Source organism: Oryx dammah, unplaced genomic scaffold, assembly GCF_014754425.2.
Source record: "Oryx dammah isolate SB20612 unplaced genomic scaffold, SCBI_Odam_1.1 HiC_scaffold_9, whole genome shotgun sequence".
Classification (NCBI taxonomy): Eukaryota; Metazoa; Chordata; class Mammalia; order Artiodactyla; family Bovidae; genus Oryx; species Oryx dammah.
In genome coordinates, this window is record NW_024070193.1 from 4,574,428 (window position 1) to 4,602,146 (window position 27,719).

General features: G+C 40.5%; 1 protein-coding gene across 7 annotated transcripts in view; it reads right to left on the minus strand.

Annotated features, from left to right (window-relative positions):
* Positions 1-27,719, minus strand: part of TMCC1 (transmembrane and coiled-coil domain family 1) — a 155,758-nt gene that overhangs the window by 70,780 nt on the left and 57,259 nt on the right. The window contains exon 1 of one of the 7 annotated variants that reach the window (XM_040246751.1): positions 9,141-11,423. The exons of the other annotated variants lie outside the window; for them this stretch is intronic. Coding sequence (XP_040102685.1) covers positions 9,141-9,179 — 39 coding nt within the window. The 5' untranslated portion in view covers positions 9,180-11,423. Of the gene's footprint in view, positions 1-9,140; positions 11,424-27,719 lie in introns of those variants that run through there. 7 annotated transcript variants of the gene reach the window in all.

Genomic DNA, 27,719 nt, shown 5'->3' on the forward strand with positions numbered 1-27,719 from the left:
AAGGTGAAGAGGGAAGGCCTCTATATTCCAACAGGCAACCAAACAGAGAAAAGAAGACTGAAAGGCATGTCTTCCTGCACACAGACATGAACAAAATAGATCGACATAAAGTTCACATAAACTTTACCATAAAGTTTTCATGATGGGGGTGCGGGGAAGAGTAAGAAAATACAGATGACAATAAATAAACCAGAAAACCAGAGGGGGGGAAAAGAAAAGAAACTCAAAGGGAAATAAGGAGAGCTGGGGAACAAGTGTGTAGGGGTGGGGAGCGGGAGTAATTTTGCTGTTTTAAAGAAAATAGCTAAAGCCTTGCTGAAGAGGTGACCTCTGAGCTGAGACTTCAATGATGTACAAGAGCAATTCAAGCAGATGTCTGGAGAAACAGGATTACAGAGGTAAGGAAGAACAAATGCAAAGGACCCAAGGCTGTGTGCGCATCTGAGAAGACAGCCAGGAAGGGGGTACAGCTCGGGCGGCCTGAGTAAAGGAAAAGAGCAGCAGGACGTGAGGTCACTGCTCACCTTCACACACAACCTCCATTTACCAAGTTCCAAGTTCTCTCTCCGAGTCAGAAAACACACAGAATTTCTACTCTGTGCCCTACAATTTCTTGAAGTCGCAAGGGTTGGGTGTTATCTCATTACAGTGATCAATAACATCATTTCGTAAGATTCGAAACTAAAATAATCACTTACCACTAGACACTGAATAGCTTGGGTCACATTCTCAATTTTCTCCAAAGAGAAAGTGGTCACTGAAACCAACCTTTATGGCTAGTCTCCTAAGTCTCAACACACAGACACACACAGAAACACCCTGCAATCCAGAGAGAATGGGCAATTCTACTCAGGTGCTGTGCGCATCGTTTCAATACACATTTCACCAAGTGACCAGAAGACAGGGAGAGAATGTTAGAGACGTATGTTAAGACTTTGTAGTTAAAATTCCATATGTAATACTAAGTGGAAATCTTCAACAACCCACATACATTATCTGGAAGACTGTTTCCTGGATTTACCGCTACAGAAGTTAAGGAATTTAGGATGACAACACTGTTCATTGGTTGGTTGGCTGTCAAGTCACTCAGTCATGTCTGACTCTGCAACCCCATGAACCGTAGACCACCAGGCTCCTCTGGCCACAGGATTTTCCAGGCAAGAATACTGGAGTAGGTTGCCATTCCCTTCTCCAGGGGATCTTCCCAACCCAGGGATCGAATCCAGGTCTCCCACATCGAAGGCAGATGCTTTACCAGCTGAGCCACAAGGGAAACCCACACTGTTCATTACTTTGGTTAAATTTCCCCACAGAAAATATAAACTAACTCTCAGATTAGATTTTTAAAGGATGTTCACATTAGAACTTCTCCAAATAAACAGGTATTGAATATGACATAGCTCTCCCTCTTAAAACCATTCTTGGTAATCTTGCCTCCTTCCTGGAATATTTTCCTCCTGTCCTTCCTTCATTGACATCAATGATATGCAAAGGAAGGGGTTCCCCTGAAGCATGCATCAGAAAGGTGAGGTATTTATCAGGTCACCCCCCAAAGTACCACTACCTTAAGCCTAAGTCACATTCTTACAGTATTAGTATTAATATGTTGGGGCTAAAGGGGAAGGGACAGCTGAGAACCACTAATCCAAATCCTTTGAAAGTGAAAGTTACTGCTCAGTCGTGCCTGACTCTTGACGACCTCACGGACTGCAGTCTGCCAGGCTCCTCTGTCCATGGGATTTCCCAGGCAAGAATACTGGAGAGGGTAGCCATTCCCTTCTCCAGGGGATCTTCTCAACCCAGGGATTGAATCTGGGTCTCCCACATTGCAGGCAGATTCTTTACTGTGTGAGCTACCAGAGAAGCCCTTAAATCCTTTCAGTTCAGTTCAGTTCAGTTCAGTTCGGTTCAGTCGCTCAGTCGTGTCCAACTCTTTGTGACCCCATGAATTGCAGCATGCCAGGCCTCCCTGTCCATCACCAACTCCCGGAGTTCACTCAGACTCATGTCCATCGAGTCAGTAATGCCATCCAGCCATCTCATCCTCTGTTGTCCCCTTCTCCTCCTGCCCCCAATCCCTCCCAGCATAAGAGTCTAGGTCCAGCTAAAATCTCACTTCCTCTATGAGGCTTCTCAAGCCTACCTCAGGTTCAAAAGAATAGTTTGTAAAAATAAAAAGCTTATTTTAACTTTTTACCTTTTTTACACCCGCCACCCTAGTTATGATGAACTTTCCCTTAAGAGGAGTGGGTTTTGTCTAAGACAAAGGACCTGAATTCCAACACACTGTCATAAGAAGAAAATCTGTTGCGTATAAGGTAAACTTCCATTGTAAGAAATGTCTGTTTTCACAGAGAAATTTTAAATTTTCTCCTGACAAGGAAGAGGTAGAGGAAATGTTTATCATCTCAGCGCTCAGACTCTAACAAGCGTAATTCTCTTACTATTTTCAAATCTGAATTATCTGGAGTCGGCTAGCATCTAAACTCTAAGCCTATCCATTAAAGTCATAAACTTACTTTTATTTACTTTAGCTAAGAATAACTGTAAAAAATTAGATATCTCCTGGTATACAACTAGATATTTTTTCTGGCATTTGTGATCTAAAGTCATTTTTCTTGGGACTATAATCTAGCTCACAAACAGATCACAGAATTTTGCATCACTCAGGAATCCCAGATAACACTTTTCAGATGAGGAAAAAGCTTCAGAGAGGTCAAATTACTTGTCTAAAGTCACAAAGCCAGCCACAGTTCACTTAACTTCAGTGAGATATACTTTTGGGATAAATTTTATTAAATGAAAATGAAAGCTATGAAATGTTCATTATATGTGTTACCTTTGGATTTTAGACACTGCTGGCTTTAACATGGATTCTTCTCAAACACTAAACTTCTAATACACACAAAGTAATCTACTTCTTTACAAAACACTAGCTGGAAACAGACTGAAATTTAATAGCAATTTCCTGTGCTACCACAAAGTAAGTTCAATTTGCACTCTTCTTATTCAACGTGTTTTGCAGCAGGACTGTTACAGGTCCATGTATACAGCAGAGGTTAGCCTCGCTAACCCCAAGGTGTCCAGAAGGGCAAATTCTTTTAATTTTCTCATGTAAGCCAAATCAAGAGTATTTTAGTAAGTATTACATACAACTTCTATATACAGATATAACAAGTAAAATGTCTTCTTGCCTTTATATACCATTCCCCAAATGGTATATAAATAGTATGGTTTTTAGAATAGTATGGTTAACTCCAAACAGGTTCATCTAAAAAAATTTTTTAAGGGTTAGTAACCCTGTACTACAAACTTCTGTGTTACATGCAAAAGCTATCTTCAATCTGAGAATAACATGGATGGTTGGGATAAAGTTCCAAGCCCAGAAGAATATCACCTTTAACCTTTAACCTTTTAAGTAAACTGTTGGCAATGGTTTTCACTGAAGAATAATGAAATTCAATTCTACATTTTGGTCTTTAAACACATTTAACTCAGACTATTATTTAAGAAAGTGTATATACATGGTAAATAATTTTTAAAAACCAAGTCTCCTTCCCACCCCTAACCCAAGTTTCCCAGGTCCTTTTCTCAGAGGCAATCACTTGTTACCTATCCAAAGACAGAGGGGTCTATGTGTACCAAAAAAAGAGTGCGCGTGTATGTGTGCCTATTTGAAAATATAGTTTTAAAGAACCATCACTTCTTTTCAAATATACTTACAGAATGACAGAAAAATGAAGACACCATAATCTTTAATACAGTGCTTTGATATAGTGCTTCACAGTTTCCAAAGTGCTTTCAAGGATATCAGCTTATTGATTTTCAAAACTAACAGTTCTTGGTAAACAAGTTTGAACTTCAAAGAATCTAATAGAGTCATTTAATATAGCCATCTCACTTAGGAAAATGATAGTCAAGGTGACACCAAATAAAAGTTATGTACTTAAAAAACAAAAAAGCAACACACTCCCAAGGAGATTTTACTATCTGCTCTTGGTAACATATTCCAGTCTCTCAGATCTACAGCCAATAACTTGTTAATTTTTAAAATTTAAACTGGCATCAACATCATGAAAACATTTCAGAATTATATAATACACGTATTTTTAAATTAGTTTTCTACTTCAGCCTATTATTGCCAATATATTTGAACAGGAAAGCCAGGCTCTACTTCTTACCTATCCCCACCATATCCACAATATACGGGACTGATTTTACTAGGTGCTCGTCTCATGTAGCAGTAAGGCAGCGTCCATCAGTCTTCTTAGTTTGGTTACGGAATGTATCAGAATGATCTTATAATGCTAATGACACTACTACCTCATTTAAGCCTCCAAAATACAAACATAAACCATTACATTTCCAAGTATGAAACTAGTTGATGTCTGAAGTAACTCAGAGAAAACTGAATTTTAAAAGCATGAAAAAGAGAGGTATGCATTTCCATTACTTAAAAGCATCCATCTGGTACTGACTCCCACGTCTATACATAAAATACTACTTTGCTGTACCGATATAGTATTTATCATTCAGTTCAGTTCAGTTCATTTCAGTCGCTCAGTCGTGTCCAACTCTTTGCAACCCCATGGAGAGCAGCATGCCAGGCCTCCCTGTCCATCACCAACTCCTGGAGTTTACCCAAACTCATGTCCATTGAGTCGGTGATACCATCCAACCATCTCATCCTCTGTCATCCCCTTCTCCTCCCGCCTTCAATTTTTAGAAGGGTTCAAAATATTTTCTTTCTAATTGTGGTAAAAATACATAAAATTTACCACTGTAGCCATCAAAATACTTTTATAAGATCTTAATTATTTAAAATGGAAATGAGTATCCTTATTTCTTATACATTCATATAATGATTAAATCAATCATGTGCATTATCAGAGGTCACAAACCCAGAAAGCAGGCAAAAATTCAAAGGAAACTACATTTGAGAATATAACAGTTTTTTATTAAGAATTCAGATTATGATCAACACTTCTCTAAATGTTAAGTTTCTTAAGCTGGTACCAAACTGACACCAAATAACAGTGCAGTCTCAAATGTAGGAAGGGCAAGAATAAAATTCATAGACAAAAATACTTTCAAGTGCTCTACAAGTCTGAATTAAATAACTTCACTAAATAAGTCAACAGATGAACGGGGGTGGGGGGAGTCCCACATCTGCTATTTCTCAGCCATTAATCTCTTCACAGGGCAACCCAGAATTTACTGGTATGATTTTTATATTCTATGTTTTTTGCCATATGAAAAATTTTAATATAGCCAAAGAAAGATCTCCAACTGAGTAGGAAAGAAATGTGGTATGGTTGAAAAAGAATCAAATCATCTTTGATGTACTATTATTTTAATTATCTTTTATATAGAAAGTACATTCTGTGTGGCTTTACTTGTCCTAAAGGAAGGAAGCCTCCTGTGTAAATGTGAACATAAACATGAACCCCAAACAAAGTTCAAGCTATTATTTTAGAACAAACATTATCCTGCATTTTAGAAAGGTCAGAACATATATGTTCACATTTTCTTACATATACATAAACAAAGAGTGGAAGGCTAAACAAGAAACTGGTTACTTATGGAAGCAGGGATTTGAAAGAGTTGAAAAGACATGGAAGCAAGAGTTCACAATTATATAATTTTTATTTGTGAATCACAGAAATGATTGTCATTAAAAAATAAAAGTATATTTTTCTTACTGAAACAATAATAAAAAGCTATTTTCTCAAAGCCTCCTCAGCATTTATCATACTTTCTAAATCTTGCTGAAACAACCTTAAAGCTATTTTCTGAAAGCCTCCTCAGTATTTATCATACCTTCTAAAAACCTAAAGTTTCTGAAATAGAAAAGACTGATTTTTCTATTACCCATGTAAAGTGGGGCGGGGAGGGGGGGACGACAGCACAGCCAGAATGAGTTAAAATAAGACTGTCTGAATGTTTAATTCATTGTATTAACATTATTAAACATCATTACAGAAACTCAATAGTAAATTCTTCTCCTTAATAGACATTTTTTAAAAGGCAATACAGTTCATAACGTTTCATTGTAAGTACATGCAGTTAAGCTTCAATTACATTTAATATGGCTTTATTAAATCAACTATTTTATTCAAATCAATATGTTTCTCTGGCCAAATAACGTAACTTTGTAGAAGACACTTACCAACCGTGACTGATAAACCCTTTCAAACATTAATTTCAGCCCTATGGGGTTGCTCCTTAAGAAATTACCTAAGTTATTTACTATACTGTTTTCTATACGCATGGAGAGAGATCACAGACCGTGACAGGAGACCAATCAACACGCCAGAAATTTAGGGAGGGAGAGGTAGTGTGCGGAAACAGAATGGGCTTGGAGTTAGACCTAAGTTGAACCTGACACTCTATCTCTGGCTGATCCTGGCAAAATGAATTTCTCTGAACCTGTTTCTTAAATGGCAAAATGAAGTTGCTATCATCTAAGCTGAAGTATCATTAAGAGAATTAAGTGTCATGTCCAAATTAGCAAGTTTCAAACTATTTCAGCTGGCTCATGAAGAGGACTTAGGGGAGGAAAAGAAAAGCTTTCCTTAGTATTTTTGAAGTCACATGTGAGAAAACTTTAAAGGAAGAAAATAATCTAAAATGGCACAGGAAAGGAACTTAGAAGGCAAAGAAAAGTAACTTGTCTGAGGCAGGTAACTGGGATCTGGTCAAAGAGGACAATTGAGCATGTCTCTTTTTAATGAAGATTTTTACTTCATCTATTTAATTTACTTCCTCCTTTTTTACTTAGTTCAGATGTCAATATCCATTAGCCTGGAGGAATCATGTTAATATTCTAGGGCAAACATCCAGTGTAAGTAAACATGACTACCAAAGGTAAAAAGTATCTAAATTAGATACTGGGTTTGAAATCACTGCAAACATGTATAAATATTTTCTTTCAACAAATTCCCAACAAAATTTAAAAACGATCATCTGAGTATTTCTTCTTGTCAAGATAGGAAATTGCTTTTTAAAATGAGATCATTCTAAGACAAATCTATATTTGTGGAAGATTATTCCTTATTGGAAAAAACACTTGTTCCTAAAGTTGGAATCATATGAAACTATCACTGTTCAACTGTTTTTGACCTGCAAATAGCCAATTTCACTTTGAGTGTTCAATGTGTGCTAGAAATACCACGCACTGGGGTACAACAGGGCCTCTGTTTTCAGGTAATGTGGGTTTAGCCAGAAAGACAGAATAGAGGCACTGTGTATTCACTGTAGTTTTAAAAAAAGTTTTTCTGACATAGCCTTTCAGTTTCTACTCCATATTTCAGGGCCATATAGAAACAATTAAGAATATTATTTTTTCAATTCATTACTGCATTTTTTCAATTATTACTATGTTAAGGATAGAAAACAAAATTCCTTAGATTTGGTCCTCACCATCCAGTTTAGGACCCAGAAACCATGTTAAAATGGAAAGGGATGTTAAAAAAAAGAACTGAAAGAGGTTATCTCTTGTATAATTTGTATATATTTTCTAGTATATAATTTGTACCTTTTATTTCTTCATGTTATAGAGAAGATGTGCTCCTAGCTCCCGTAAGAACATTTTCCCCCCTATAATTCATGGTCAAGAGTATAGTACAGAGTGAAATGAATATAAAAAGTTCACAAAATAATTGGGAGAGAAAAACTGACAGCAAAATACCTAGAGAGCAGTTATTTCCTAATTAGAAACTTATCACCTAGTTCTCGTTTCAAAAACTCTTATGCAGAAATGTCAGCGCTCTGACAACCTACACATCTTCCGCTTTTTTTATATCTGAAAACACGTGGTTCTGGAAGTTCACATGAAGGAGACACAAAAATGACTCTCTTTATTGTTAGGGAGAAATGTTGAGGCTTCCCGTTTCCTCACTCCCATCATACATACACCTGGAATGAGGACATGGGAAGCAAGGAAAATTTATTCTATAATAATACTCCAAAAAAGTCCTTGTTCAGCTTGGAGATCCAAGAAAAAAGATGACTTTTGACAAAGGGATGGAGGCAAGAGCCTTGCTTACTTCTGCTTGAATGCACACATCTTACACTGAGGTCACCTGTGAGGAACTAAAGGTTTCCCCTTAAGATAGTAATGCTTTTCAGGATTTAACAATTCTGACTAACCACCTACTGATTTACTATTTGCTTTAGCTTTTGTCTGGGCAGAGGCACTATAGTGCATAGGGTTGCACAAAGTCAGACATGACTGAAGTGACTTAGCACGCATGCACGAAGAGGATGGACTCTGACCCAAATCCAGCCACCCAACTGCTACATTTTTCAAAAAGAGCTTTTCAAACAGAATGGTTTTTGAAATAAGCACAACTCTTAGCACACCTCTCTCCTCACTAGTTTCTGCACTGACTTAAGAGAACTCCATAAACGGTGAGCAGAGGGCTGGCCACTGGCAAGTGTGATCCATAAAACCAGCAACCCCTCTTCTCAGAGAGCTTTGCCTTTTTTTTTTTTTTTAATTTTCAATTTGATTTTCTCGGATTAAATGAAGTTTTCCCCCAAAGCTGCACACATGAAATGTGTTTTGCCAGCACAACTCAGGAAAAATTGATTCCTGAGCCTTCCAGTGACTGCCTGTCACCTGCTCCTTAAATGAAGGAGTATGTGAGTTTCTTAATACCACCACTCACCCTAACATCGCCATGCTGGTCACACTTACCGAACTATTTTCTGGGAGCTTTCTCCAGTTTGACATTAATTTTTGTACTGAAAGCACTGATTCCACAGACCAATAAGGTTTTCTCATTTTGGTCAAGAGCGGCTACATGAATTGCTAATTAAACATGGGCACTTTTTACCCACTATTCTCTCTTTCGCCGCACACACTCTAGAAACCCTAAGTGAGAAGCGGACTACAACTTCCTCCAGATTCACAGATGACAGCTCCCCTTTCGAGGGGACAAAATCTGGGGTTCCCAGTGGAGTCAGTCTTCAACCTTTGTGTCTGTCTGAGGAAAGAACAAAAGGCAGCGCTTCCTCCCCCAGCCCCTCCTCAGCTCGGAGGAGGCAGGCTTGACAGAAGAACCGTGCCGGAGGACAAGGAGACCACGCCGGAGCCGGCGCCAGCTCCCCTCCACACGCACACCCGAGCTACCCACCTTGGATAGCTGCCTCCTGAGGCTGAAGCGCTGAACCATGGTCACCCTGAGGACTCTTCACACAAAGCGATCCACCAAGGGAAGGGCTTTTTCCGAGGCCGCTTCTTGCAAAAGTCGGTGGCAAAACATCTTGCAGGCTAGCACGGGAGCCTGAGGAACGCGCCCGGGAGACTCAGCAAACTTGGAAGCCCTTCATTGTTCTAGGGGAGACAGGGCAGAGCCCACGTCGGAGGGGGAGGGCGGGATCCCGGCTCTGTGAGCTCGAGCACTTCCTGTGAGTCAGCCGAGAGGGGTCCGGGCAGAAGGACCACCCCTTCCCTTCCCACCAGATCGCCGGCCGGCGGCCAGGGGAGCCGCCCGCTGCGGTGCCACCTGAGAGCCGAGGACAACCTGACTCTCGAGCGGGAGGGGGAGCGGCGCGCTGGGGTCGGCGGGCACCGCTCTGCCTGCAGGAGCCGGGTCGCCGCGCCGGCGCCTCCCCCGGGGCCTCCCAGGGGCGGGGGTCCGCGCCCCGACAGCACCCCCTGCTCAGGCTCCACCGCAGGTCGGCTGCAGGGCGAAACCCTGGGAGACGAGCCCCGCTCGGAGGAGAGGAGGAGAGGAGGAGTCTCGGCAGGCAGCCGTCCGGCTTTGTCTAAGCGATGGGCCAAGCCTTTCCTCTTACTCACGGGGAGGGGCCCGGGGCAGGAATGTCAGGTGCGGGGCGACTTCAGCTTCGTCACGAAGTTAAAACAACCTAAGCCTGTCTCCTGGGATGCTCGCCCTCTCTCATTAGAACAAGGTAGTAACTTTAATAACACGTCTACATACACAAAAGGAACAGCTCAGGCTGAATTAATGAAGCTATAAAGGTATGAAAAAATGGCAATGGTGAGGGCAGTGCCAAAGATTAAAAAAATCCATGTGTATTTTGCTGTCATTTACTGGTCTCTTCCTATCTACTGGATTCTGCTTCCAGACGGCCGATGGGAGGATACAGCGTCATTTTAATGAAACTTTCCACACCATATGCGCCTCTGCAAATTTTTCATGACTTCTGAATGAATTTAATAACTGACCAAGGCAGAATTTGGGGGCATATATTAATTTTTCTCTGAGCTTGTGACTCTCAATTCCCTGTCACACATGAACACCTGTCAGGCTACATAAAGCCTTTGTGTAATGAACCTACTATGGCGGTTGTTGTGTTGAGCATGTCACATCTATCATCCCATTGACTTCTCAAACAACTCTGTGAAATAGGTACTAAAATCCAACTATGATAAGTAAAGCAGGGATATTCTCTCTAAAAATCTCAATATTATTATGAGTAAACCATATCGTATTTCTAAATTTCTTTTCTTCAAACGAGAAAAATGAAAAACGAGTTTGAAAAGATCTTCATGCAATGGATATCCTCAACTGTGCCCGTATCACACACCAGTTTCTACTTATCAGCAAATATGATGAACAGTTTTTAAAAATTCATCTAAAATATGACACATTTCAGAGTACCTTAGGAAGAGAAGAAAAGACGTACCAAATCAAAAAAAAATCAGGCTGCCAAGGCTCCCACAAATTTTTCTAACCAAAATGCATACATAAAAAGTTTATTCTACAAACTGAATAGAAATGGATTGCACATATTTAACTGAACTTTTTTTGTGTAACTCCAAAGCTTAAAAAAAACTATTAGATCAACAGCTCTGATTGAAAGTGAAGCCTTCTTCGTATCTAGGTTCAGAGGATGCAATGCAACCTAATATTTAAACTAACTGATTGAAATTTAATTCCAAGTGGAAAGTAAGCTGACAAAGAACTTGAGTTCTGTGTGTTTTGTTTTTAAAAGGGAAGAGTACCATTACCTCCACTTTTCTCCTACAAAGAGAGAAACCAAGTATTCAGCAAACTTCTCCAGGGAAAGCAGAATTAATCCCAAACAGGGATTGAATCCACACTCCTGGCAGTGAAAGCACAGACTTCTAACCACTGGACTGCCAGAGAATTCCCAAGATACAGTATCTTTAAACATGAGGTATTCCTGATAAAGGCAACTAGAATCCCAGATCACTGCTGTAAGATTCTTGCTAACCCCGCCTCCACAAAAAATAAAAAGAGTAAACAGGAAAAAGAATTAGAAAAAAATGTCAGAAGTTTACAAACTTAAGTACACATTAAATATCAATCATAACTGAACAAGGTATACATCCTCAAAGTGCCAGACACACAAGTGCTAAGTCGTTTCAGCTGTGTCCAACTCTTTGCAATGCTATCGACTGTAGCTTGCCAGGCTTCTCTGTCCATGGATTCTCCTCCAGGCAAGAATAGTGGAGTGGGTTGCTGTACCCTCCTCCAGGGGATCTTCCTGACCCAGGAATTGAACCTGCATCTCTTAGGTCTCCTGCATTGGCAGGTAGGTTCTTTACCACTAGGGCCACCTGGGAAGCCCGTAAGACTTAAAAAGGATGATGTCTCCATTCTAGGAGGAACCTACTTATTTTTTACCTATTAAAATAAAGATAAATCTCTAATTGTTTAAAATGCAATAAAGCCTGTTAAATATAATTTGAATGCACGACTGCAATTCATTCCTTGATAATATGATTAAAAAAAAACAAAACCTGAGAAGATTCTCAATAAGTTGAGCTGTTAGGGGAAAAATTAGAATCTCTAAATCTGATGTATTTTGAGGCATCTCACAGCTTTGTGGATGAAAACAGTAGACCAAGATCAGTCATGTCCGACTCTGTGCAACCCCATAGACGGCAGCCCACCAGGCTCCCCTGTCCCTGGGATTCTCCAGGCAAGAACACTGGAGTCGGTTGCCATTTCCTTCTCCAAGGCATGAAAGTGAACAGTGAAAGTGAAGTCACTCAGTCGTGCCCGAGTCTTCGCCACCCCATGGACTGCAGCCCACCAGGCTCCTCCGTCCATGGGACTCTCCAGGCAAGAGAACTGGGACTAGAACCCCAAATACCCAGATTTTACACCACTCTTCTCATTACATCATGCTTCCTATTTTTAGTAATTTAGAATGCATTTTACAAAGAGCACCACAGAAGATACGTAGTAAACTTTTGTTGCAAACTGTATAATTACTCCATTTTAAAATTTGAACCTTTATACTTTGCTATGAGGGAGTCTCCCTACAGCCTGGCACACCTGAAGTAATATGCTTACAGTTCCTCCCCTATCTTGCTGGCGTCCAATGTAACAGAGTTCTATTAAATAAATCTTACTGTTCAAACATTATTGTGGGTTTTAACCAGCTTCCTGTGATAACCCAGTAGAAGTAATTGCACAGTGCCAGCTACCAGCCAATCCATAAAACTGTAAGACAGGCTTTCATTATGCAGCACCGTGTCATTGCAGAAAGCCCCTGTCATTCAGGCCAAACAAGCATTAATGCCACCAGACAGTACAGAAGGAAACATTCCCTTTACTTAAGGAGGCTCACAATCCAGTGAGGAAACACAGAAAACTTAAAACAACTGTCATTAATGCGGCAGGTGCTATAATATAGGGACAGTGGTGGCACAAAGAAGAGAGAGATCAACTTTCCAGGGGATGGATAAACTCGGAAAGTAGGAGTCTTTCAGGGTGGGTAGAAATTCTGCAAGTGGACAAGAAAGAGGAAGGGCATTCCAGGCAGAAGAAAAAACACAAGTTAAAAACAGAGGGGTAAATCAAGCAGTAAGTAAAATTCAGTTTTTCCAAACTAACAACGCACCGTGTTCTAAGTCGTAATATTTTCCACAATATTTTTTCTTTGTGGAATGGAATGGGGATTACAACAAAATTCATGTATTCTTTCTAAATTGCACGTTTGTTAACTATTTTGCTATAAATTGCCCAAACGGGAATACCCCATCATTAACAAATAATCTGACAGGTTCTCTCTTTACACAAGTTATGATTGTTTTAGCTATTGTTTGCCTTTAAAGCAAGGAGAGAGAAAAATCTATTTGCGAAAAGTTTAGTAAATAACATCTTCAGTTGCTGGATTTCCTATGGCAGTTCAGGCCCCTTGAATGATATTTCTGTCTTGCAGGAAGAATTTCTTTTGAGAACCCCAAAATACATAACAATACAAAAACCATATTTTATCTACCTAAGAACTGCTTAATTACCTTATGGCGTTATCTGCAAAAGTTTCAGCCACTGTCAATACAAACAACCCTGAAAGTAGTATACTTGATTCGGTAGTCAGATGTTAACTGATACTGATGACAAAAATAATTTTGAACACCTAATCGTATTTAATACCATAACTAACTCATTGTGACGGCTGATTTAAAGGGCAGCCAACCATGCCAAATTAACATATTTATTTTCATGAACTGGACATAGCTCTTTTAAATACGCTAAATTAAGGTTGCCCCCTTTTACATCAGCATCTTTTCGGGATCTGTGATTATTTTTCCCTGTAAACCCATGCCGTGTGTCACCTGCAGTGAATACATGGCAAGGGAGAGGGAGACAAGCATAGGGAGAAGAGAAGGGGAGGAGGACTAGAGTGGACCTGCTAAGTACCAAACAACAACGTGACTGCTGTTGCCTCTTTTGCTAAGAACACGCAGCAAGATTATGTATTTGAAATATGTAAACGCTATAAAATCACGTTCTTAGAACGGTTTACAAGGTGTTTCCCGTGCTGGTCCCCGCTTTCTCTCTCCAGACCTCTCGCATGACCTTCAGCTTCGCTCCTAAGCTCTGCTGACACTTCTGTCCCTTCAGGAAAGCCTTCTCTGTCAGCCTCCATGACCCGCTTCTCCACCCTGCTGATTCCTCCTCATACTGTCATTTCCTTGTCTGTATCCCCTTCATCAAAACATAAGCTTCTTAGGGCAAGGAACTCTGGCACCTGCTAGGCCAACTATTTATTAAATATCAATGTTTACTGAATGAATGACTTAAAAATATAAGGCAATGCTTAATGGCTCTATAAAAACTTCAAAAGCTTCTAAGACATTCTGGACTTCCTTCTTTCTTCCTCAACCATCTCCCTTACTCTTAAACTCCCGGATTTTTCCACTTAATTTTTCTTGTTCTCCTATTTCACTTTGTGATTATTAATTTTATTAATTACCTGTCAATTACTTTCCTCGCACTTATGACTCTCTATAATGTAACAGTTTCCAATAAAATGCTTCTTGTAAAAATTCAGAAAATATGGTAAAATATAAAGAAAATTTGTGAATAATATCACCATACAGAGGGAACCACTAATAGTGTTTGATAAATTTTCATTTGGACTTTTTATTTTTAATTCTGCAAATGATTTAGAAATGCTTAACTGTTATAACCACTATTATCAATTTATCCTTTTTTTACTATGAATTTATATACTATGTACTTATAAAAGTACACAGTATTATATGCATGCTAGCTTGCTTTGTTTTTAACCCAACTAATATCATACCATACATATTATTTGAAACTTCTTTTGCTGTGGTCTGAATGTTGATGTCCCCCCAAAATTCTTAGGTTGAAATCCTAAAACCCAGTGTGATCGTATTAGAACGCAGGGCATCTGAGATACGCTACAGTCAGCAGGTGGGACCAGTGCTCTTATAAGAGAGACCCCAGACTCTCTAATTCCTTCCAATATGTGAGGATACGACAAGAAGTCTGAGGCCCAGAAGACGGTCCTCACCCAGCCACACAGGCACACAGATCTCGAATGGCTAGCATATGAACTGTGTGAAATAAACCCTGGTGCCTATAAACTTCTCAGTCTGTGATATGTGGTTAGAGCAACCCAAATAAGCTAAGCTATCTGTTTTTAAAAATTCAATTTACTTAGAAAATTCTGACAGCACATATGGATCTCCACTATTTAATTCCTATACAGTATTTCACAGTATAGATGGAAGAATTTATTTGTGCATTTTCTTGATAACCATTTAGATTATTTCCACATTTCTGCTAGTTCAAACATACAGGCCTACTCAGGCCTGCTGTCGGATGTGTGATTTTTTTTTCCCCCTCCAGGTGAGACATTAAGATAAGATCCTAGCTATTGAAGGTCCAACTCAAACTCATTTTTTTGGAAGCCACTCCTGATCGCTTAAGTTCACTATCATTTCTGCTTCTGCATAGCTCATAGTGATGGTTCTTATGCTTTTATATTTTGTGTGTTGATACTGTATTGTTATACAGTTTTTTATGCATTAAGGTTGCCTTTCATCAAATTAAAAATAAGGACCTTGGAGGATTACATCTCATCTTTTCTGTATCCCAATTGCATAGTACCTTATACATAGCAAACTGTATTATGCACGGTAGCCTTTGACTGTGTGGATCACAACAAACCGTGGAAAATTCTGAGAGAGATGGGAATACCAGACCATCTGACCTGCCTCTTGAGAAATCTGTATGCAGGTCAGGAAGCAACAGTTAGAACCGGACATGGAACAACAGACTGGTTCCAAATCAGAAAAGGAGTACATCAAGGCTGTATACTGTCACCCCGCTTATTTAACTTCTATTCAGAGTACATCATGAGAAACGTTGGGCTAGAGGAAACACAAGCTGGAATCAAGATTACCAGGAGAAATACCAATAACCTCAGATATGCAGATGACACCACCCTTATGGCAGAAAGCGAAGAAGAACTAAAGAGTCTCCTGAGAAAGTGAAAGAGGAAAGTGAAAAGGTTGGCTTAAAGCTCAACATTCAGAAAACGAAGATCATGGTATCTGGTCCCATCACTTCATGGGAAATAGATGGGGAAACAGTGGCAGAGTTTATTTTCTGGGGATCCAAAATCGTTGCAGATGGTGACTGCAGCCATGAAATTGAAAGATGCTTGCTCCTTGCAAGAAAAGCTATGACCAACCTAGACAGCATATTAAAAAGCAGAGACGTTACTTTGCCAACAAAGGTCCATCTAGTCCAAGCTATGGTTTTCCAGTAATCATGTATGGATGTGAGAGTTGGACTATGAAGAAAGCTGAGGGCCGAAGAATTGATGCTTTTAAACTGTGGTGTTGGAGGAGACTCTTGAGAGTCCCTTGGACTGCAAGGAGATCCAATGACTCCATCCTGAAGGAGATCAGTCCTGAACATTCATTGGAAGGACTGATGCTGAAGCTGAAACTCCAATACTCTGGCCACCTGATGGGAAAATCTAGCTCATTTGAAAAGACCCTGATGCTGGGAAAGATTGAAGGCGGGAGGAGACGGGGAGGACAGAGGATGAGATGGTTAGATGGCATCACCGACTCAATGGACATGAATTTGAGTAAACTCAGGGAGGTAGTGAAGGACAGGGAAGCCTGGTGTGCTGCAGTCCACGGGATCACAAAGAGTCAGACATGACTGAGCGAGAACTGAACTGAACAGTCGACATTCAATAAATATTTGTCAAATGCCCTGAAAACTTTAAAACATTACATGGTCTTATCTGATAGGCTTACTTTATTTCTTTATTCCAAAATAAAACATTAGACAGGCTAATATTACTTTAGATTTCATCTTCTCCATTTGCAGATATGAACCTCACAAAGGACAAACCACCTTACTCAAGTTCAAAATATTCCATCTCTGATTCCCTTTTTCCCACCTGTCTTATTAAGAGAAACATTATCTGGCAGTATTCATACTTCAAAAAGTGATACTAGGGAGAGTGACATCAGCAAAACGGCAGACTAGGAAATACTGGCCCTCCTTCCCTCACAGAGACATTGAGTTAACAAGAACAGACAGACAAGAAGTTACAGCAGCTGGGCCACTGTAAACTCTACACAAGATTTCAATGCAAGGGGTAGGAAAACGGTGGCGTTCGGCGTTCCGCACTCATACCACTTTCCCTGCAGAGCATGGTGTGGAGCAACCAGGAAGCAAACCGTCATGCCTGGACTCTTCCCTGGGAAACACAAACAAAACAGACCTCATGTCCAATTCTGGCTTGTCTGGAAACCGCCTAAGGGACTGGTTCTGTCTTGGATAACTCTGAGCACTAAGAGAACTAGGAACCAGAGTTGCAAGACACTGTAAGCAAGATGCAAGAGGCAGCTTGGAGCTGCAATTCTGCAGGCAAAGCCCAGGGGGAGTTGAGATTAGACAAAGGCTTGAGAGGCTGGGATAGGTGATTTTTTCCAAATTTTTTCAAGTGCCTCAGCAAAAACCGACAAAGCATATAAAGAAACAAAGACGCAGGGCCCAATTAAAGGAACAAAATTAAACTCCAGAAACAGACTCTAAAGAAACAGATCTATGAGTTGACTGACAAAGAGTTTTAAATAACTGTTGTAACAGTCATTTTAATACGTGGTATTGGAAAAACTGGAAGTCACATGCAAAAGAATAAAATAAGACCGCTAAGCCAAAATGGATTAACGACTTGAGCATAAGGCCTGAAACCATAAAATACCTAGAAGAAAACCTAAGTAGTAAGCTCCTTAACATCAGTCTTGGCGATGATTTCTTGGATTTGACGCCAAGAGCAAAGGCACCAGAAGTAAAAATAAACAAATGAGAATACATCAAACTAATAAGCTTCTGCAAAGCAAAGGAACCATCAACAAAATGAAAAGGCAGCCTAGCGAATGGGGAAAATATCTGCAAGTCACACACCGGAAAAGGGGGTAATACTCAAGATACGGAAAGAATGCACGCATCTTAACAACAAAAAGTCAAGCTGATGAAAACATGCGCGCAGGATGTGAACTGCTGCTGCTGCTGCTAAGTCGCTTCAGTCGGGTCTGACTCGGTGCGACCCCATAGACGGCAGCCCACCAGGCTCCCCCGTCCCTGGGATTCTCCAGGCAAGAACACTGGAGTGGGTTGCCACTGCATTCTCCGGATGTGAACTGACATTTCTCCAAAGACGACAAAAGACAGCCGACAAGCTTATGAGAAGATGCTCAACATTACTCGTCATCAGGGAAATGCAATCAAAACCAGAATGAGACATTGCCTCACACCTAAAAGGATGGCTACTACCAAAACAAAACCAAACCCAGGAAGTAAGTGTTCAATTCACAACAGCTAAGAGGTAAAAGCAAACCAAAGATCTAGCAAATAAATGAATCAACAAAACGCGGTCTATACACACAAGGGAATATTATTCAGTCTTAAAAAGGAAGGAAATCCCGTCACATGCTGCAAGATGGATGACCCCTGAGGACATTATGCTTCGTGAAATAAACCAGTGAGAAAAAGACAAACACTGTATGATTCAGAGTAGTCAGATTCCAACAGAAGGCAGAATGGTGGTCACCAGTGGCAGAGGGGAGGGAAGACAAGAAGAGTTTCTAAAATGGGTAGAGAGTTTCTGATTTGCAAGATGAAATGGTTTGGAGCTCTATTTCACAACAAAGTGAATATAATTACCACTACTAACTTGCACATTTAAACAGTAAATTTTTGAAAATGTGGGCCACATTGAGTGGCATGATCTCAGCGCCCAGCCAGAGTTTGAATCCATGCCTCCTGCAATGGGAATGCAGAGTCTCAACCACTTGCTGCCAAGGAAGTCTCTTAAAATAGTATATTTTGTTACGCGCTTTTCCCCACAATTTTTAAAAAGTGACATGAGCTGTACTTCTGTCTATTTCCAAATATGCTCCTTGATTCAGCACTTTTGTTTCCTTAAGCCTTTCTCCTTTTCTTGCATGCAGGCATGAATATCAACCAACAGATGTCTCTTTTTTTTTTTCCCAGAAAAAATGAAATATCCTCTAAATAAAAGGACATTCTCTCCAGACAGAAATGAAGACTCCTGACAGTGACACATCACTGCAAGGCTTTACAGACCTAGTTACCAAAAGGAAAAACAAAAGGCTTACTGCCAAGAATCCTTACAAATGGACAAGCAGCTACTCCTTTCTGATTTGTTCTTATAATATCTTATTACTCATATTCACACAATGTTAAAAAAGAATTCTTTAAAATGTAACTTCTTAGTCTTCATCTAAATTCTATTTCTCACAGGTGGCCTTTTGTAAAGGACAATAATTGCATTAAAAATAACTACAACTCTAAATGAAATAATTATATCCTGAGGTTTTGTTCTCTCAAGTGGGGCCCCCATGCAATTGTTTACATTGCCCAGAGCATGATGAACACGAACATTATCACAAGTCAGAGAGACAGGAGCAATTCCTCCCCCACAGGCTACAGAAAAATCTCTAGCAGTGAAAAATGACAACACTCGTGAAAAGAAAAGACCCAAACACTACATATGTACGGTCAACAAACCAAACAACAAGAGAAGGCTGCTGGGGATTCTTATGTCTTCCTGCTGAGAGGCCCATCTTGGCATTACGAAATGTCATTCTTTATCTTCGGCAATACCAAGTGCCTTAATGTCTAACCTATCTGATATTATTATATATATTATATTATAACCTACCTGATATTAGCACAGTTTTAACAGTTTTCTTTTGGTTAGTGCTCACATTTTTTTCTGTCTTTTTACTTCCATCTTGCTATTTGTTTTAAATTTGTCCCATGTGTTCTTTATTCTTTTATTCTTCTTTTCTACGAACCAAGCATTTTTCATATTTCATTTAATCTTGTCTATTAGTTTTTAATGCATTTTTGTGTTATCCTTTTAGTGCTACCATGTGAATTACAGGGTTACCAGGCTACCTTAAGCACCTTCCAAACAATCCTCCCAAGTCCTTCTTGCTCCTGTTGTATATTTTATTTATACTATGTTTTAAGCCACACTGGCAGCCATATTATCATTTTAAAGTTCAACCTTTAACCAACCTAAGGAAATATACATGAAGGCTGTACACAGAATGAACAAAATTAAGTAATACTATTCCAGCTAAACTGATATTTGCTGAAATCCCCTACAGATTCGTGTAGCCTGGCAGCCAGGGACTCAGGGAGTATGCCGTTAGTGTGCAAATTCACCGGCACTGTATATCTAACTGGCACGCCATGGAATTTACAGCCTCCAGCCTCAGTAGCGTGGAGCTTTTAGAACATTGGGGGAACCCTGATGTAGTTCTAAGACACACAGGTACACTGACTAGGGACCTCAACTCTTTCTCTTACTTAACCTGACATTATCATTTTATCTCATCCTTTCCTCCTACTGGAATGTTTCCAAAAACGCTATAGAACAAATTCCTACATTGGACAAAAAGGTCTGTTAACTAAACTATTAAGATCTTTTAACTTTGCTGTGTTGCAATCACACAAAATTACCATTTTTATAGGCTAAAATTGCTTCAGTTCAGTTCAGTCGCTCAGTTGTGTCCGACTCTTTGCGACCCCATGGACTGCAGAAAGCCAAGCCTCCCTGTCCATCACCAACTCCCGGAGTTCACCCAGACTCACGTCCATCGAGTCAGTGATGCTATCCAGCCATCTCATCCTCTGTCGTCCCCTTCTCCTCCTGCCCCTAAGCCCTCCCAGCATCAGAGTCTTTTCCAATGAGTCAGCTCTTCACGTCAGGTCCCCAAGGTACTGGAGTTTCAGCTTTAGCATCATTCCTTCCAAAGAACACCCAGGACCGATCTCCTTTGGAATGGACTGGTTGGATCTCCTTGCAGTCCAAGGGACTCTCAAGAGTCTTCTCCAACACCACAGTTCAAAAGCATCAATTCTTTGGCGCTCAGCTTTCTTCACAGTCCAACTCTCACATCCATACATGACCACAGGAAAAACCATAGCCTTAACTAGACGAACCTTTGTTGGCAAAGTAATGTCTCTGCTTTTGAATATGCTATCTAGGTTGGTCATAACTTTTCTTCCAAGGAGCAAGCGTCTTTTAATTTCATGGCTGCAATCACCATCTGCAGTGATTTTGCTTACCTACTGGCAATTGCATACGGCTTAAAGTAATACTTAAGTATAATTAAGATATCTAGATTAAGGAAATCAAATTTACATTACATTAAGTGTAATCTAGGTTACACTTAATCTAGATTTCCTTCACCCAAATCAGGATGTGGAAAACTAAGCTTTAATATCTGAATTCAAACGTTAAAAAGATTATTCTGTCTATGACACTCTAGACCAACGAAAGGAGAACGAAGCTCACGTTTAGCTGTTTAGTAAGAAGAATCCGAGACAGAAGATAACTGCAAAATTGCTACAGGAATGCTATTTTTAGTGGCTACAGGAAGAAACAAATGGATCCTAGTCTTTCCTACTGTACACGAGTGGCCCTCTAGATTTCAAAAGGCTCTGTAAGCACTGAAAAACAGGCTAGCCTGGATTACAACCAGTAGAAATGAAATTTTCGGTAATTTCTACTTTGAGGGCAAAGAAGACTTTAGAAGGCAAGTCTGTATCAAAGTCCCTCACATTTCTATTGTAATAAAAGCTTCCTTAGAGAGGAATCAATGGACTAAACATATTTATCTTGGCTTTCTATTAAAATTGAAATAATAAAAGGCATACAAGCAGAAAGGCACAGCAAACTTGAGAGGAGAGAGCAGCAGATAAGGATGTCAATAAAACTCTCTGGGAGGTGGAGAATGATGGTCCAGTAATAAAGGACAGCTTTGGGGTTTCCTTCAGTCGCATAAGTACTCGGCAGGGGAGTGGGTGGTGTGAAGCAATCAACGAGAAGCAAGCCTATTTATGCCAAAAGTATAGAAAGGTCAGGATTTAGAAGTATCAGGGGTTACTCTAAAGACAAGGGCACTGGGTTGAATCTGAAAACAGAAGGACTGAATATGAGTATTTATAGTGAGCACTTAGCTCAGCAGCTCATTCTCGTAAGGCACACGAAGGTGATCAGTCCAGGGGTTTATTTTCTGGGGAACACTCAAACAAGGGACGAGAAGGATTGTTGACTGAGAGACTCTAAACTCTGAGGGATGGAATGAGGTACCACTCTAAGGACAGAAGGATTACACTGATAAATGAGAATTTCAGTCCTCTTCCTCCTAGTGTTCCAGCAAAAAAGGCTGCCAGGCTGATGACCACCACCACCATCCATCCACCAGCTAAGGCAAAAGTCTGAACAATTTGTCTGGAAAAGCTGACTGCGGAGCTGAAGAAAAGGGGTCTTCAATAAGATGAGTCTCTGCCTAATCACTCTATACTAAAAAGCTATCACCTACAAGCTTTCACAAAGGAGAGCTTCCCACAGCATTTTAACGCCTCCCTCAAATATGAAGAAAGAGCCATGGATGACCAGACACTTGAGAAAACCCTGTAACCAAAAAGACAGAGACTAAAACACCCAGGAAAAAGGAAAACAGAAGGACTCTGAAGAGAAGGGAGAATATAGGGAGAAAAAGAATCCTGAGAAGCAGAAGAAAACAAAACCTGTACTATAGGAATAGGGTATTATACAAAAGTATTCACAGAAGAAAAAAAGGCCTTAGAAACTTTAAACCATGAAAGAAATAAAATATTTTAAGGGAAGTATTGGAAAGTAAGTTTAAGGAAACGTCCCAGGAGTTAGGATAAAAGACAGAGGCAGGAAAGAAAACAGAAGAGCTGACCCGTGACTAAGCAGTGTAGGGGGGTAAGACGCATAGTACAGATGTGCGACAACCATATGCAGTAACGTGGAGCAACCTCAGGAAAACACACCTGCAGAAAAAGCAATTCACAGAAGACTTCCTGTTGCTATTCAGGTGCTCAATCATGTCTGACTCTTTGTGATCCCGTGGACTGCAGCACGCCAGGCTTCCCAGTCCTTCACTACCTCCCTGAGTTTACTCAAATTCATGTCCATTGAGTCGGTGATGCCATCCAAACATCTCGTCCTCTGTTGTCCCCTTCTCCTCCCGCCTTCAATCTTTCCCAACATCAGGGTCTTTTCCAGTGAGTCAGCTCTTCGCATCAGGTGGACAAAGTACTGGAGTTTCAGCTTTAGCATCATTCCTTCCAAAGAAATCCCAGGGCTGATCTCCTTCAGAATGGACTGGTTGGATCTCCCTGCAGTCCAAGGGACTCTCAAGAGTCTTCTCCAACACCACAGTTCAAAAGCATCAATTCTTCGGCGCTCAGCCTTCTTCACAGTCCAACTCTCACATCCACACATGAGCACTGGAAAAACCATAGCCTTGACTAGCCGGACCTTTGCCAGCAAAGTGATGTCTCTGCTTTTTAATACACTGATTAGGTTTATCATAGCTTTCCTTCCAAGGAGCAATGTCTTCTAATTTTACATAAGCTATAATATACCATTTTATAAAGCCTCAAAACAAATACAACTAAACAATGTCACATACATCATTTCAGACTGTGAGAACCTGAAAGATGGCAGCACATGAGTCTATGAAAACTCCTTTACAAAAAATGTACAAGAATTCCTTGGTTAAGGATTCAGTGGTAAGGACTCCACACTGTCACTACCAAGGGCCCGGGTTCGATCCCTGGTTGGGGAACTGAAATCTCACAAGCCACACAGAGTGGCCAAAAAAAAAAAAAGTCAAATCACAGATTTGCAAGCAAGTAGAATGTTTTATACTTCTGTGTTGCAAAGCAGAAGTCTGTGACTTTTAAATTCTTGGTTTCAACAATTCTCTGAAAGACTAAAGACATTAACACATACTGAAATAATATTAATTTTTTAAACATCATTTGTTCCTATAGCTTATTGTTGGCCTTAAGTCACAATTCAGTCTTCCTTTGTCAGAAGGCTTTTCAATGCTTCCAGCTGTGATTTCAAAAATGGTACTAGGACAATGCTGAATTGTGAAGCCACAGACAGTGAATGATAAGAGATGCAAAGTAACAGGAAGAAAAAAAAAATCACAAGGGTACAAAAAGGAGAGAGAGAAAAGACAGTATCTGTAGAAATATATATATCTAAAACGTTCAAATTACACAAAAAAGAATGGTCTCTGTTATTTTTCATACTGAACATATGATTCTGTGATTATCAGTACACACGTCTATGTCGGTCTTGTGTCCATGGTTCCTAGATCATGGCTCCCAAGACTCTTGGAATTCCTCAAGGGTAGAGCATGGGGAGAACCTTGTTATCGTATTTGGTGTTTTGTCCTCAGTTCCTGAAATAGCTTGAGTATAAAAGTGAAATGGGTGTCTTATTGATAACCCCTTGCAACTACATCTGAATTTCTGCTAATGAGGTGACTTTATATAAAGGTCCTAGGTAACCCATGCTTGGCGGGTGGCTAGTTGCCAGGGGAACCAAGCCATGTGATAAGAGGGTTGGAACTTTCAGTCCAACCCATCCCACCCAACCCAACTCCCACCCCAGGAAAGAAAGAGGGACTAGAGATTACACTCAGTCACCAGAGGCCAAGTAAATAATCCAGTTGCCTGGGTAATGAAACTTCCATAAAAATCCCTGAGGACTGGGTCCAGAGAGCTTCCAGGTTGGTGAAGACATGGAGGTGCTGGGAGAAAGCAGGGAAGCTCTAATCTCTTCCCTCATACCTTTCCCTTTGCACCTCTTCCATCCACCTGTTTCTGAGTTATATCTTTTAGCAAGAATGCTGTAGTGTCATAAGGAAAATATTTTCCCAAGTTCTCTGGGTCGTTCTGCTTAACAGCAAATTAATCATCCCCGAGGAGCAGCTTATGGAAGGTGCTCCAGCCAGCTGGTCAGCAGCACAGGGGACTGGCAGGAAAGGGGACGGGAGGCAGCCTCCTGGGCTGAGCCCTTAGCCTGTGGGATCTGATGTTATCCTCACATAGCGTCAGAACTGCTGTGAACTGGAGGACACCCAGCTAGTGTTGCAGAGGACCGTGTGGAAGGAAAAAAAACATCCCAGACCTTTGGGGACCAAAAACGAAGTGTTTTGTGTGAGTAATAAAGGAGAGATACAAGAATATTTTTTCCTTTATACAACACTGATGTCTTTTGCAAAGATTTTTCTGCCAGTTTTGATGGCAGTTCATTTTTTTTAACCTCATTTTTTGGTGAATCCCACTAAAAGAGTAAAAAAATAACTGCCCATTAAAGACACTCTAGATGTGACAATGTGCGACTCATCTAAATGAGGAAACTGATTTATTCAATCGATTTTATTCAGTAAAACTACAAATCCTCATAATGATGAAAGCAGGATGTAAAAGCCACGCTTGTCTTGATTTCTGTACCAATCTCCAAACCAATCTGTATCCTAATGCAACAGAAGATAAGGACACAGAACCATAAGCAGAAAACAAGGAATCCAGATCACATCCTAGTAGGTAACCCGGGCAGGTAATTTACACTGCAGCCTAAATTCTCCTGAGCTCTAATTGGATCAGAAACCTTCATTCCCATTCTCACGAAGCTGAACTTCTGACAACTAGAGGACAGACTGAATTCTATCTTTATGCAAAGAAACTTAAGCAAGGTCACCTTACACCTACGGCCCTCTGGGCAAACATTCTTAGGAAGCATTTATCTCACACATAGTTATCTGCTTAAACTTAATCTGATTCTATGTTCAGTGCAACGCATCATAAATCACGTAAAGACAATGTATGATAACCAAAGAATATGGAAAACGCAAGAAAGCTTAACAAAGAACTATTTCAAGTCCTAACAATCACACTTACAGTAACAAAATGGGGTAGATTATTTTCTTCAGCTGCTTTGTATTCTTGTGGTGGACAACAGCGCCCAGAGCAGAAAACTTAGAGCCTGTTCTTTCGCCTAGAAGAATGCACAGTTGCCACCTGAGCCATCTACAGCGACAGGAAACAATCGACTGTTGTTGGAAAGGCTGCGGTGAGCTTCAGCCAGTAAGCAGGGCTGAAGACATTCCGTGCGACGCCAAAGTGGTTCTTTATATGTGCATCTGCACTGCTCCTCAACAGGAGACTTTTATTAATAGACCAGGAGTATGCTCCCTAAGACTGTGTATGTTCTCATGAGCCTCTGTTTCAATCAAGTCCCAGAAATCATTTTCCACAGAGCATCTTCATATGGAAGGTTATATCAGTCTTCAGTTCCTCTGAAGCGCTAGTCCACAATTAAACTTCCTACGAAGAAATGCTCAGAAATAGAGATGAGAATTAGGGCTCTCTTTCACTCTTATGGCCATGCATTCATTTCGTGACTTTTTCATTTTTAAAAGAAAAGTGCTGCTGAGATGGAAACCATCTCAATAAATGCAGGGTCAGTCATTACACACACACACACACACACACACACACACACACACACAAAGACTCAAGTTCTGGGGAATTCAGTATCACTTCTAGAGTCATTGGTGCGGAACGGCTTTTGCCTCTGCGTTAACAATGAGAGAGAACAGGGTATTCCATGAACCAGGAGAGAAGAAACCCACACAGCAAGCCTTCAGCAGCGCTTGCTCTACAGCACTGCAGCCACATTCACAACACTCAAACCAAGATCTGGGTCGTGAAGAAGCTCTACGTTTACTGCTGACTTATCTTTGTTAGCTGGATCTCACAAAACAACCGTTCTCTCACTGAAAAGAAATAAACAGAGTTTAGGAGGAAACTAAGGTTTTCCTTTTTAAGGTGATACAACTTTGAAGGTTCAAAGATGAAGCTGTTCAATTTCTACCACAGAACAGACGAATTTTAATGAAACAACTTATGTACGTTAGAACTGAAAAAACTGAAAACATATTTCCTAAGTCATTAGTGATACTATATACTTCACAATATCTGTTCATTTATTTTAAACTTGTTTTCATTTCTTTCTCTGTTTGATATAATGAAACAGAGTAAGCAATAAAGTCCATTTTTGGAATCCCTTGTTGTTTATATATTTAGTCTTCCATTTAGTCAGGATGGAGAAGGGAATGGCAACCCACTCCAGTATTCTTGCCTGGAGAATCCCTTGGACAGAGGAGCCTGGTGGACTGCAGTCTATGGGGTCACAAGGGGTCGGACACGACTGAGTGACTAGCACTTTTAGTCAGAAAGGCAATAGGCTTGAAAAAGATGTTACTAGTTTTCCCTATGTGGAGAAGGCTTGAGAACCAAAACCCTTCACATTTCCAAAGACAGCAGAGGTTTGCATGAAGGAGTTCAACAACTTCCCAGCACACTTCTGAGTCAGACCTTCACTCACAGTCTAACTCTCCTCAGTGTTTTACGTTTAAGAGCTCAACTCAGGAATTCCTATCAATAGCCACAGAATCTTAGAAGAAATACCAGAAGCTTAGTCCAATTCCCAACTGGAGTCGAGGAGTTTTTTTCCTACAAGAGGCATGATGTGTGGTTCTCCAGCCTGGGCTGGGTCACCCAAGGCAGCCCACCTCAGAACGGGACAGTTCCATCGTGGAGTCTGTTCTTACACTGCGCTAGGGCCATATTCCTGAAAGTGAAGGTGAACATGAAGTCAGTCGTGTCTGACGCTTTGCGACCCCATGGACTGGAGCCCACCAGGCTCCTCCATCCATGGAATTTTCCAGGCAAGAGTACTGGAGTAGGGTGCCATTTCCTTCTCCAGGGGACCTTCTCAACCCGGGGATTGAACCCAGGTCTCCTGCATTGCAGGCAGACGCTTTACCATCTGAGCCACCTGTCACATTCCTAAGGCAAGTATAAATGATTTTCATATTACCCCCAAAATTCTGTAGAGGCCACTTTTCTGACTTTTATTCTTGCTGAAAATACAGGATACATGCAGCCTGGTTTGTATACAAGACAATCAATGAATCATGGGAAGAAAACATAACTTCACTTATATTTTTTATTCATCCTTTTCACATCTGTTTTTGTGTTATGAGATAC